Source organism: Protopterus annectens, chromosome 14.part0 (assembly GCF_019279795.1).
Source record: "Protopterus annectens isolate FY-2018-M chromosome 14.part0, PAN1.0, whole genome shotgun sequence".
Lineage (NCBI taxonomy): Eukaryota > Metazoa > Chordata > Ceratodontiformes > Protopteridae > Protopterus > Protopterus annectens.
In genome coordinates, this window is record NC_056748.1 from 825,869,497 (window position 1) to 825,882,741 (window position 13,245).

At 38.9% G+C, this 13,245-nt stretch overlaps 1 protein-coding gene across 1 annotated transcript in view; it reads left to right on the forward strand.

Annotated features, from left to right (window-relative positions):
• Positions 1 to 2,773: 2,773 nt before the first annotated feature.
• Positions 2,774 to 13,245, forward strand: part of TM9SF3 (transmembrane 9 superfamily member 3) — a 1,446,273-nt gene continuing 1,435,801 nt past the window's right edge. Inside the window, exon 1 of the mRNA XM_044056575.1 lies at positions 2,774 to 3,049. Within this exon, the coding sequence (XP_043912510.1) occupies positions 2,963 to 3,049 (87 nt within the window). The 5' untranslated portion in view covers positions 2,774 to 2,962. The remainder of the gene's footprint in view (positions 3,050 to 13,245) is intronic.

A 13,245-nucleotide genomic window follows, 5' to 3' on the forward strand; every position in this document is an offset into this window, starting at 1 on the left:
TTCAGTAAACACAGCCAGGGTTTAGACTTCTGTAAAGAACAGTGAGCTCCAGAAACCACAGTGTTACTGCAAAATCCTAATGTAAACTGCAGAAGATTTGATTTAGGATATCAGAGTATAGAATGGAGATATGCAGACCTGTTCCAGTCAGTGGATTAGCACAGCATACATAGGAGATATGTAGAGTTGAACATGTGTGTCCATTCCAGCAACAAAACAGAGGTAGTATGTGTGTGCAAGCAAGTGCCTTAAACCTCAACACCAACTGCTAGATCTCCTTTAATTTAATTTTTTTTTTTTTGTAAATCACTTAGGATTACAGTCTGTCAATGTCAAGTCAATGAGTTTCATACTTGTGCTGTTCAGTGTTAGTGGCGCAAAAGGTATCACACTTGCCTTTGGTACAGAAGGCTGTGGGTTGTCCTCCCACACCAGGTAGATTGATTGCTGACACTAATGTGAAGCATAGTGGGGAGGGGGGATGCTGCACTCCTGAATATGTCCTCCTTTGGATGAGATCCCTACTAACTGTGAACCTGTTGTTGGTTTACCATTCATTCCCTATTGCAAATCAGCAGTACACTAACTTTTTTAATATAACACAGGCAAGTTATTTTTCAAGTACAGCAAGCACTCCATTTGTAGATGAAGTAATGAAATGCAAAGTTGTTTGCCAGCAGCAACCTCTTCATTAGTTACAGATCTCATTAATGTGGAATTATTCGGCTAACTTTTACTTCTGCAGAGATTGTGTATACTGATTGACATTTGTGGGTTATAATGACAGCAGTCTGAGTGGCCTTTTTTGTACACGTTCTGAAATGGGTAACGTTGTCATTATTGGTTCATATCTTTTGTTTAACTGCGAACTGGAAAAATGTTCATAACTACAAATTTAAAACATACTCTAACAAATGTTGCTGTATTAAACAAGGAATACAATTTAAAACAATCAGGATGGTGAATCAGAGAACACAATGCATTGATGCATGGTCCATCAATGTTTGCAGGGATCCCATGGTTTGAAAAAAAACCCCAAAGGGACCCTTAATCTGCCACTGGCCAGATGCATTTTTTCTTTATGAATGCGGGTTTCAATGCAGTTTAACGAATGTCAAATTTCAAGGGTAGAGTTGTTTACTGTTTACCATGCTAAGGCTGTTTTCATTGTGAGAAAGTACAGTTTTGTGTAGCAAACAGTTATCAGTGTTTGGGCTAGAAATTTGAAATAAAAGTTTTAAGTTAAAAATAGCAAACATCTGTAATCATTTTAGAAGTAAAGAAAAAAAACAGTATGCCCACTTGACAGTTTTTTTCAGTGTTTTATGGTAACTGGAGAGAGAGAAGAAAGTAATGAGACACTGGAATGGCTGGGGTAGGCCCTGATCCATTACTCTACCTAGGGGTCCCACTTGGCCATGATCCACCTCTGGTTATACCTGTGCTGAAATAGGGTTGCCACCTTTTCAAATGCCCAAAGTGGGACATTTTTGTTACAAAGATGAGATTTTGCATCATAAAACATACTCCTGGCCAGTGCAAAAGACAGGATTTCACTTTTTTGCCAAAATAAAAGTTTATTCTTTGAGTTGCTTATGCCATTTCATATAACATTTAGGTGTTTCAGATACAAAATAACTGTCTTACACAATTGTTAAAGAAAAGTTATGAAATATTTCTAATCTTAAAATCTCAGGACATTTGACTTTTTTAGTTTTTCTTGTAGGACACAACTGCCCAAAGAGGGACTATCCCTCGCAAAGAGGGACAGGTGGTAATCCTACACTCGAATCTGCAATATATTGGAACGCTCATAAAAAAATCACTTGTGTACATGCCTCTTGCCTTCTTTGCTACAGAATCAAGGACACATTTTAAAAATTACTCTGACAAAGAAAGTTAATAAAACAAACAGGTTTTCAGTCAACATGCATTTTCTGATTCTGGAGAATATGAATTATGAAACTCTAATGCCTAGCATGAGTGACTGTCTTTCTGGGATTTACCAGAAACTCAAATACTGTAGGACTGACAGGGCAGAAAATATGAGGCTAAACTAAAGGACGCTCTAATGCATATCTCTAAACCTCTTAGCGCAAGAAAAATAGAGAAAGCCTAAAATAATGGGGAAACAAAGGGCCAAAATTAGGGACAGGTTTAAAACATTGCTCTTCTATGCTTAGAAAGTTGCTAGAATAACAGGTTTTGTGTTAGAATGTATTTTCTGAAAGATATAAATTCTGAAACTCAAATGTGTGTCGTTATTTACTGACAAGTTTTCGGCGATTTGCCAGAGAACCACAGATTGTATGAGGAACAGACGAACATTATAAGTAAAAAAATCAGAGGTTGGTCTAGTGCGTTTTACTTAGATAGACTATAATCTGGATTTTTGGTCAAGCTCTGTTGAGAAAGAAGGACTTCCCCTCTTAAGAATCCTCCTTGTCTCGTAATCTTACTTGACTACATAATCCTTAACCTGAGAAACAGTGCATTAAGCTACATTAGTTTTAAGACCTTCTACAAAACGAATGCAAAATGTAGCAGCGAGGAAGGAATGGGATTTGATCAAAACTGTCATAGATCTGGAACTTCTGGTAGTTTCCTCGTTTAGAAACTAGGGAGGTAAAAATACGATAGACGCACTATCTATGCTATTTGTTTTACATTAAGATGATCTACATTAAAAAAAAAAAGAACAGTTGCCATAGTAACCTTTTATTTCACACAACCACCTCTGCTCACCAGTTACCTGACAGCGCTTCTCTGGTAGTTCCTGCTTGGCGAAGGTGAGGCACTTCCGGTTCGAGCCTCGGTGGAGCCGGATGACGTGGCTGTTCGGCAACAGTAGTGGCGTTGACGGCCGGATCTGTGTATCTTGGAAGGTAGAGGTCTGGTAGCGGTGCTGAGTACCTGACAACAGCTGGGTGATTAAAGTGTTCAGCTCTCCAGGCCTCCTAAGATGGTTCTGTTTAATAGTATACAGGCGCTGCTGTTTCTCCTTGTGGACGTGCTTCTTTTTGTAAAGGCTGATGAACATGACCACACGGTAAGAGGGCATCAGTATGGAACAGCTGTAGGAAGCTGACAGAAATGTCTGGTTTTGTATTGTCTAGGACTGTGGTGCTTCTGAGTGGATAGTGGGCATTAATCGACCATGGTTTTCTGAATGTGCAGCCTGACAGAAGAGATACGTGATTGCAGCTACCGGCTGTCCAGTGTTGTAGTTATTGGAGGCGTATTAGTGCGTTTTATGTTAGACCCGTTTTGAACAAATTGGGGCCTAGCTCGGCTTCTATGCAGTCAGTGCGTGCCGTAATGTTAAGGTTAAAAATTCAATAATGTATCTCTTGATGTGTGTTAGTCACATGCAAAAACGAGATTCTTGACTGCCTCATTACGTTCCTATATATCCTTAAAGCGTAAACCTGTCATTTATTAACTAGGTTGTCATTGTAGTGTTTATCAAGTTTAAGTTGAAGTATTTTAAGCAGCCCATAGCTTGCAAGCATAAATCTATATAGCTTATTACAGCCTTTTTTATCCATTTATGTAGCTGTTTATTTTGTGCTGTAAGTGAGCAGATCTTTGCGAGGGGAGGGGGTTGGCATCCCCGGAAATGAGCCCTGTATTACCCGTTCGAGTTTTCTGTTTGCTGTAGTAGTACTGTTATTTATTCAGGAAACCGTAATCTGATGTACGTTTTATGTAAAAGTGAGCATTACTCTTTTAAACTAAAGCCCTTTAAATGATCTGTTAAGTTCCTATTTTCATACAGTCTTAAACAACTTAACTTTCACTTACTGGATTGATTGCAAGGCTGAAAAAAATGACACGTGCAAAGTGCATACTTAAATTGTATACCTGAATCAATAACCTAAGATTTAGCAGTAGTAGTGTTGTGCATGCGGTGCTGCGCATACTGCTATAAAACTTATCAGGGATGCTACACTGATAAGTATTCTTCATATTGGAGTAGTTAACTTTGTATTATGTGTGTTTATATATATATATATATATATATATATATATATATATATATATATATATATATATATATATATATATATATATCCCAAAGTTAGTCTGAAGTGGCATTTGTGTAGTCCATCTAGTCACCTGAATCGGTGACAGTGCACCTGTCAATGAACCTTCATGTAAAATTTATATTTGTATGTGCATGCGGTGCTGCTCATACTGCTATAAAACTTACCACGGATGTTACACTGATAAGTATTCTTCATATTGGAGTAGTTAACTTTGTATTATGTGTGTGTGTATATATCCCAAAGTTAGTCTGAAGTGGCATTTGTATAGTCCATCTGGTCACCTGAATCGGCGACAGTGCACCTGTCAATGAACCTTCATGTAAAATTTATATTTGTATTTGTAAGTATTGTTCTACTTCATTCATGTGTTCTAGGGGAAGCCCACTGGACTCTATAAAGGGTGATCTGGTGGGAGCACTTTTTTTAAGTGATCCGCTCAGAGTAGCATAGTAGACAATTGGAATTGTCAAGAATCAAACCCATACCCTTGACTACAGCAAACAGTTTAATGGTTCAAAGTCTTAATCCTCTGCTCTAATCTCCAGATTGTCTTATACATGTGTGTGTGTAATAAATATGTAATATATTTATCTGTGTATACATACATATATAAATATGTACGCCTGTTTGTGTTGGTGTGTGCATGCATGCATACATATGTTTGCACATGCAAGTTGGTGAACACCTGTATGTATATGTTTTATACACGTGTGTGGGTGTGTGTGTCTTTATCTCTGTAACATTGTATATGTTCACGTGTGTTTTGATGCACAATTTATATAGTGTTTTTCACGTCAAAGTAAAGGTGTGTTGTGTTTTTGCGATCAGATGTAATTTTCATTAATTGTTCTGTTCCTGCAATCAGTGAAAGCAGAACAAGGAAAAATAAACAAAATCCTCTCACGCCTCCAAGTGTGATTTGTGGGAACAGTGGTACTGTTAGGGGCAAGGGTTTTTTGAAGTTTGGGTAAGCCGCAGGATTAGAGTTAGCATACGTGATTAAGGTGATATTGTGGGCTCAGGAGTGGAAATTGCTCTAAATTTATTTGCTTGTATGTTGACATTGTCTTCCGGGTTATAGCCGTTTTTGACATCTGGTGTTATTTATGTGCATTCAGTGTTGTTTCGTAGTTTCCTGATATAAAGAAGGATCTGTAATTGCTAACCTGAGGTCATGTGCTTCCTTAACAGATGGAATAGTCCTTTTTTTTTTTTTTTTTTTTTCTGTCAAATGCCAAATTTTCTCTTTATTTGAGGATATGATCTGTTGTATACTGTATTTAGCTATTCATTTTTGCAGGTTTAATTTTTATTAGTGGGTCATTAGGATAGTTTAAGTTTTAAGGTTCAGATTGTATTTGGATCTGCCAGTTTTGTACGTTAATGTGGGTATAAACTCTTTTGTGAATCTATTTCTTGGGGTTGTACTGATACAAGTTAATTTTGACACTTCATAGAATCTGATGAGATTTGTGCACTTGAATCCCAATGTATTGGTTTTAAGGGATTTAAATAGTTGAAGAGAAAAAATGTAGGGATTGGGAGGGTGGCCTAATGGTTAAAGGTGTTTGCCTTACAAACTCAAGGTACAGGGTTTGAATCTCACAGGGGATAACTGGCTAGGCTTAAAATGGCTCGCAAGGGCAGTTAGCCTAGTACTAACCTATGATTTAATTTGGAAAGCGTTACAGATGGACTTGTTAATGATGCTACATTTAAGTTCCAGGTCAAGAACATTTTCCTCTAGGTGGGATATTGGCATTCTGGTCCATTCAGTGTTTATTAGATCTAAAAACTTCATATTGTTCATTGTCGATGCAGGTATTTCAGTAAATTGATGGGTAGTGAGTCTGCCAGAATGATGCAGTACGTATTTATGATGTTTAGGAACCTGATATGAACTTCTAGGATCATTGTCCCGTAACAGGTGATACATTTATAGTTGATTTTTTTTAGTGTGTATGTGTACATGTATCTGTGTGCACACAGTGTTTGGATACATGGATTGCTGAAAATCAAAAGACAAGCCCCCCCCCTTTCCTGATAACAGAAATATGCCATCTCCTAGGTTACAGAATACCAGGGAAAGGAAGATTTCCCTGTCACCATTACTGAGTGATATTACAAAAACCCCACTGTACCACTAACTCTGTTCAAACTCTTTTTTGTTTACTTTTCATAAAGTATATTTTGACTAGTTTGCATCCGACATAGTGTGTGTATACGGAATGTATTTATAAGGGTCATGGGTGTTACTATGCTAATGACCACATGGGTCTTTTAAGCTTATCCATACATCACAAAAGTATCTTGACAAGTTTAGGGATCTTAAAGAGTATTCTGAGGGGTATATGTAGGCTACGGTTTGTGTGTAATTGAGTGTTTACATGCTGCCTCTGCCATATTAGTGATATGGGTGTCACACTGGGGAGAATTTCCAATTCCATATCCATTGGTCCAAATTATGCTTGAATTGGTTTGGGGAAGAATCCATTTTCATATAAATGGGAAGCCAGTTTCAGCGAGGGGGTATTTTGAGGCACATACTGGTCCCCTCCAACAAGTCCTATTTGTCACAAGCAAGTTTAGTTTTAAGTCCTTGGATTTGAGTATTTCTGATGCTTTCTGTTTTTCAGATATGCAGAAAGTCCAGCAGATCGGGATCTGATGATCCTTTGTATGCTAAGCATAGATTACGCCTCAAGTCTCTAGGAGACTTGACTACAGGGGAGACTTTGAAGAGATGTACTTGAGCTACATTTATGCCCTGCATCCTTTTTATGATGAACCTCTTTAGGTGTTAAGTATTTAACTGACCAGGCAGAAGGAAAAACTCAAGGGGGAGTTGTACTCAATGGCTGGTCTGATGAGGGCTGAATACAGTAGAACCATGAGTTCCTTGGACCTAGATGCCATACCCTTGCCTATAAGTTGTGCAACAAGTAATGATTTCCTTACTACTATAGACACATTATGGTTGGAGGCTAGGTTGCTGTCTACACGATTCTGCCAAATTCCGGACTACTGGATCTATTTTTATGCGGGTATTACCAGTGAGAAAGTTTCTAATGGTGGCCATCTTCCCAAAGGTTATTGATGTGCATTTCTTGGCACTGAGTTTCAGACTGTAGTTCTGATGCCATTTTTGTTGTTCTTGGAGGATATTTGTGTGTGTGTGTGTGTGTGTGTGTGTGTGTGTGTGTGTATATATGTGTATGTATATGTATGTATGTGGGCGGGGGGGTTCTATGACTGCCTACCAATCTATGAAATGCATTGGCCGTGTCGAGGTAGGCAGTATGCACAGTTTTGTCCTTGTCGACTTTCTTGAAGATGTTCAGCAGACATGATCTGCCCTTGATGAAACCAAACTGAGTTGAATCCAGTGTCTGAAGATTTCCTTTGTTATTGTTTTCCTTGTATTTGTATACAAGATTAGTCTGGCTTATGATCTTTACTTTCCAGGGTAGTGGATGGCCTAACCTATTGCAGAAGGATGACCATTGCAGTTCTCCATTTGCATGGCACAACGTCTGTATGGAGGCTGTAGTTAAATAGGTGTTCAAGTGATACTGATAGGTCATGTTTCATATTATTTAGGAGGCATCTGGGGCCAATTGATGTAGTATTTTGGCCTTTCTTTGTCAGTGGATCGATGACCTGCTGTTTAGTGATTGGGGATTCTGATTATGTTTGATAGTATTTCCATACGGCTGAAGTAAAGGTTAAAAGTGAAGCTGAATTTTGTCTGTCAGTACATTTTGTTATACTTTTCAGTTCAGTGTAGGTTTATTTTACAGTTGGTTCTGCACATTGCTGTGCACTGCCTTTGAAGTTGTGGGTATAGCTATAGAAGCCTTATGGTTGCCTTTGGCCTGGAAGGCTATCTTTACCTCAAATTTGGATATATTTTTTATCTTGCTTGGTGTTGTACTTTCTTATTTTTCCTTTATGTTGTACGACCTGTTTGTATAGAAATTCCACCCAAGTGGGTTTGTTTTGTGTTTGCTACTGTTAGGCGCAGTTCTCTATGCATCAATTTGACATGATTTTGCAAGGACTCTGAAAAATTCCACATAAGCAACTATGTTCTCAGGGCTGGGGGGGGGGCTTGAAATTTTGCCAGCTTATCCCTTAATAGTAGGAAGTTTGCCTTACAATAGTTCCTAAATGCTTTGGGGTTTGCAGAGGCCTGGGTTTTTGTTTTTATTTCAAAGGAGACAGATGTATGTGGTCCAACCTCCCCAGAGAGGATATTATACTTGGGGTGCAGTGTTCTTCCATGTTAGTTATGTTCAAATCCAACATTTTCTGTGCCCTAGTGGGTGTATGAAGTATCTGGTCAAGGGTGTTTGTGTTGACAAAGTCCAGGAATCTCTGTGCATACATGTTTGAGGTTGTCTATGATTTCCAGTTTATAGTGGGATAGTTGAAGTCACACATGAGTTTTTTATTGGGTTGAATGTTGAGTGGCTCCAAGTTTAAGTATGTTTTATGGGGTTCGGGTCAGAGTGAGGGAATCTATAGCTTCTAAGGATAATGCTGTGGGATTTTGCCTGTGACTTGGGTATTGAGAAGCTGAAGTGCATCGTTTGACCATCCTTGTGGTATGATCAATTTTAATATAAACCAAGACATCACATCTTCCCTTAGTCCCTGCATGTGCAGTAGCTGGTCTAAATGTGTGGAAGAGAGTTTGTAGCAATGTACTGCCAGGGTGTTGTCAGTGACTTTAAGCCATATTTCTGTAACTGAAAATGACTCCATTTTCTAAGGCGAGGACAGCTTAGTGGGAGTGGAGTTTAATGCTTAAGCTCCTGGCACTGAGTAGGAATGTCTTTAGATTTTCTAGGGCTAGTTTCACTTTGTTGAGAAGTTTTCAGTGTTACATTGCCCCAAAAAAGGCATAGTAGGGGAAGACAATGTTTTAGCTGTTGTTCAGAAGCCTAGAGACGTGCAGGCAATCCCTCGCAAAGCAGAGTGATATGTCACTCTTATCCTCCCATGCCGACAAATATTGTACCCTGTTTGGAGTGACACTAGAAAGTAAGGCAGTTATTAAAGTCCTTTTTTTTTTTTTTTTTCCATATTGTGGCGTGCTAAACTCATACTGGAGACCCATCATGTCTCCCTCCATGTATTCCAGGGAGGCATGTCTTGGGTCATCATGTCTCCCTCCATATATTCCAGGGAGACATGTTTTGGGTCATTTACACCTACTTGTCATACTGGTACTTGCAATCCAGTGACCTTAGTGCATGTGTGATTAGGCAGATCCTGACTCCTGATGGACAACAAACCGTGAGTCCTTCCTTACTAAACCTGTGGAGTGGTACAAATTTTGTGTCTCACAGTGATGGATTGGCATAGTGCTTAAGGTGTTTATCTTACAAATACAAGATGCAGGGTTTGATTCTAAAATGGGGTTGTTGGCTAGGCTTACAATGACCTGCGAGGGCAGTTAGCTTAGTACTAACCAGTCAACAGTGAAGTCTTTTATGACCAAAATATTGCTTGTATGGCGGATGCTTTATGGGCTTAGAGAACATCATGTGATTTGGTAGCATGTCTTGTTTGGTGCCGTATTTGTTGAGTGCTGTGGGGATTGCCGAAGACTACTTTTTCTAGTGCAGTGTCTAGGAGGTCTTTGTAGTTTTGGAAGGTTATATTTAAGAGCCTCAGCACATGTGGGGATATGTGTCTGGTCTTAACTGTGAGGTGGGTGTAGTGTGTTTTTTATTTATTTATTTTTTTATTTTATTGAAACCTTTTTGGTATTATAGGTGCTTGTATAAGAGAGCCTTTTCTCCACTGACATTGTTTAACTACATCTCTCACATACTGTATCCATTTGATGGAGAGTTGAGTGGTTGTCAATATGTGAGGCAATTTGATGGATTGCCTCAGTACATCTCTATCCACAAGGCTGTCTGCAAAGATGCAGGAAAATGCATGGCTATAGCTACAGTTTACTATTACTTGTTCAACAAGGCGATAGATTTGGAGAAGTTTACAGCTTGGTTGCTTTTCAGACAGAGAATTCCAGTTCAGAAAGGACTTTGCTACCCTCTTCTACCACAAGAGAGCAGACCAAAAACTTGTCAAAACCCTGTTTGGGTGCTCAAAAAGCTGAAACTAACCTAGTTACAACTGATATAGTGGGCAGAAATGCAGGAGTAAAAGCTAAAACATGAGTGGAACTATAAGTGCACCTAATAAGGGCAGGTATCGGAGGAGCATGAGTAATAAACAGTATAAAGTGCAGTAGAGAACTATAGTTTTAGATATTTAGATCTGGATGGATAAGGGTTCAACACGGCAGTCAAATTTAAAAGTAACAGCAAATAAAACTTAAAAATTAAGAATTCAAGTGCAGCACTCTAAAATGCAGAATTGTATGCAAGTGTGACTGTGTAAATGTGTGTGCATGAGCATATGAGTCTGTATATTTGTTTCTCTGTGTCTATATACATATGTATGTGTGTGTGTGTGTGTGTGTGTGTGTGTGTGTGTGTGTATATGTCTGTGTTTTTTTTTTTTTTAATTCGTTTTTCAGAGGCGGCCTGGGAAGAAAAGCTCCACATCTAGTAGGCATAGCAGTGTACATTAGGATGGAGATGGATATTTTGTACTACATACATTTTTGTACAAAGTTAAGATGCATCACATATATAACAGTTATGTTTACAGACATTAAACTATGATACAAGTATTAAGAGAAGATTTACTGTCTAATCTGATTTTTCATATTTCAGAGATGTACAGTAGATTCAATGCATTACACTTCAGGGTAAAAAGTACTTCGGTGGTGCAGCGGTAGCGTTGTTGCCTCACAGCAAGAAGTTCTCCCGTTCGATTCTCTGCTTGGGTTGGGAGTGCTTTCTGTGTGGAGTCTGCATGTCCTCCCCACGGTCGAATGGGCGTTCGAAAGACGTGCGTTGAATGGGCGTGCCTTTGTTGAAGGTTGGGCGTCGGGGTGGCAGCTCGACACCATAAAAAACAACTGCCAATCATTAGCGGACCGGAGTTCCACTGTGGCGACCCCTAACCAGGAAAAGCCGAAAGACAAACAACAACAACAGCACTTCAGAGTAAAAATTATACAGTAAGAAGATTCTGTTACCTATACCATGAAGAGATGTATTGTTTCTCCAGAGGAGAAGATAAGAGGGGTGGAGGAGAAGAAAGTTCATGATTTGGCTGCTGTCTTAGCAGAAGAGAGGTGGAAACAGTTGTGGATGGTAGTAGAGGAAAATAGAGGGTTTAATTTAGCTTGAGTTTGTAGAGGAGAGGTGGGTACAGTTGAAAATAGTATATTAGGTTAAGGGTATGGACTAGCCTTGAGTCAAGTCTCAGTCAAATGGGTTTTAAGGATTTTTTTGAATTGTATTATGAAGGGTGTAGTTGTTAAGTTTGTGGGTAGTGTATTCCATTTTTTGCAACAGAATTTGATAAAAGGGAATTGTCTGCATTATTTCTTGCTTTTATATGTCTGCAAGGAATTTGTTACGGGTGAGTCGTATAGGTGGTTTAGGATTAAAGTATGCCCTGTAATCCCGTGGTGTTATTGGGATGATACAGAATTTTGTGAGCTAGAGTGAGTTGGTTGTAGAGGAGGAGTTGGGGCTGTTTTAGAGCTGTATAGTGATGTAACCTGAGTGGAGAATCTGTGGCAAACCTTGCTATTTTATTGTAACAGTACTTTAGCTATGTCTGTTTTTCTTGGATCTCTGAGCAGAGGGGATGCATAGAGAAGTGTTGAGATGAGTGCATGCAATTGTTGCTTTAGTGTTTTTTGTAAGAAACTGTTCCTGTTTAAAAGGCCCAGCTTTTTGTGAACCTTTTTTATGGCGTTAGAGTTGTGGATGTCAAATTTCATATTGCTGTCAATCTCGGCCCCTAGTAGTTTAGTGTGAGTGACAGGAGAGATGATTGTTTTCTTCCTGGCTATGATATTAAAATGTTGAGTGCATAATGTATATCTTGTAGGCATGAAAAGCAGAAGCTGAGTTTTATTAGTGTTTAGAATTAGTTGAGAGTTAGTAAGCCATGCTTCAACAGATAGAAAGGAAGATTGTGTCAGTGAATGGAGTTAATTAAGAGATGTAGCAGCACATATTGGTGTGTAGTCATTTGCATGTTGGATGACTGCAGCACACTGTATAGAAAAGTATGTAGGTTGTTAGTAAAGAGAGAGAACAATAGGGGTCCTAGAATGGAACCTTGGGGGGGGGGGGGGGCTTAGATTTATAGGAAGGAGTGGAGAGGTTTTCAGTAGAGATCTAGTTTCTTTCTTTAGCCAAGGTGCAAAGTTGGCTTTAATTCGAATAATTCTGGTAGGAACATATGTGTTTAGGATGGCTAAGAAGGTAGTATTGAAGTATTTTACTGCTTCATCAAGATTGAGAAGTTTAAGTGGTTCCCATTTGCAAGTTTTGAGAGTAGTGATGAAGTTAGTAGGGTTAATGTTTTTCTTGTTTCTTACTTGCCGGTGCCCAATAAATTTAACCTGACAGTCATGGTGCCTTAATAGAAAGGTTGGTAGGTGATCACTCAAACTGTCTGGTAGGCAGCCACATTGAAAGGATGGACTGGTTTGTTAATAAGTATCCACTCGAGGATAGACTGTCTGTCTCTTTTATGGGATTTATTTTATCTAGTAGGAGATTTGATGGCATGAGTAAATCTGTAAATGTTAAGGTTGGTGGGGTTATAGGAATTGCAGGTTAGCCAATCTGTATTAAAATCCCCCATGGTGATAGTTTCCTGTAGAAGTGCATTGGAGGCCCAGTTCAGTAAGTTCTCTAATGTGGATGTTATTTCTGGGTGGGATATAGCATCCAAGGATGCTAGTATGTTTTTGGGGTTAATTGTTATCTTTGAAAGTATTATTATAGCCGTCAGAAGTAGGGATGGAAAGATTCGGGTTGTTGACCTTCAGTTGATTTTTAAATAATATTGCTACACCTCCACATTTTTTAGTTTTTTCACTCATTGCATAGGATATTGTAACCAGGTGTCAATATTCCATTATCAGGAATGTGCAGTTTTAACCATGTTTCAGTAGGCAGTGTAAGGTCTGGTGAGTATAACGACAGATTGGCTTGTAGTTCCTGGGTTTTTTGCTTGTGCTTTGTTTGTGTTTATGTTTAGTAATAACAAGTCTGTGGCTTTCTTGGGGAGATGTAGAATTGAA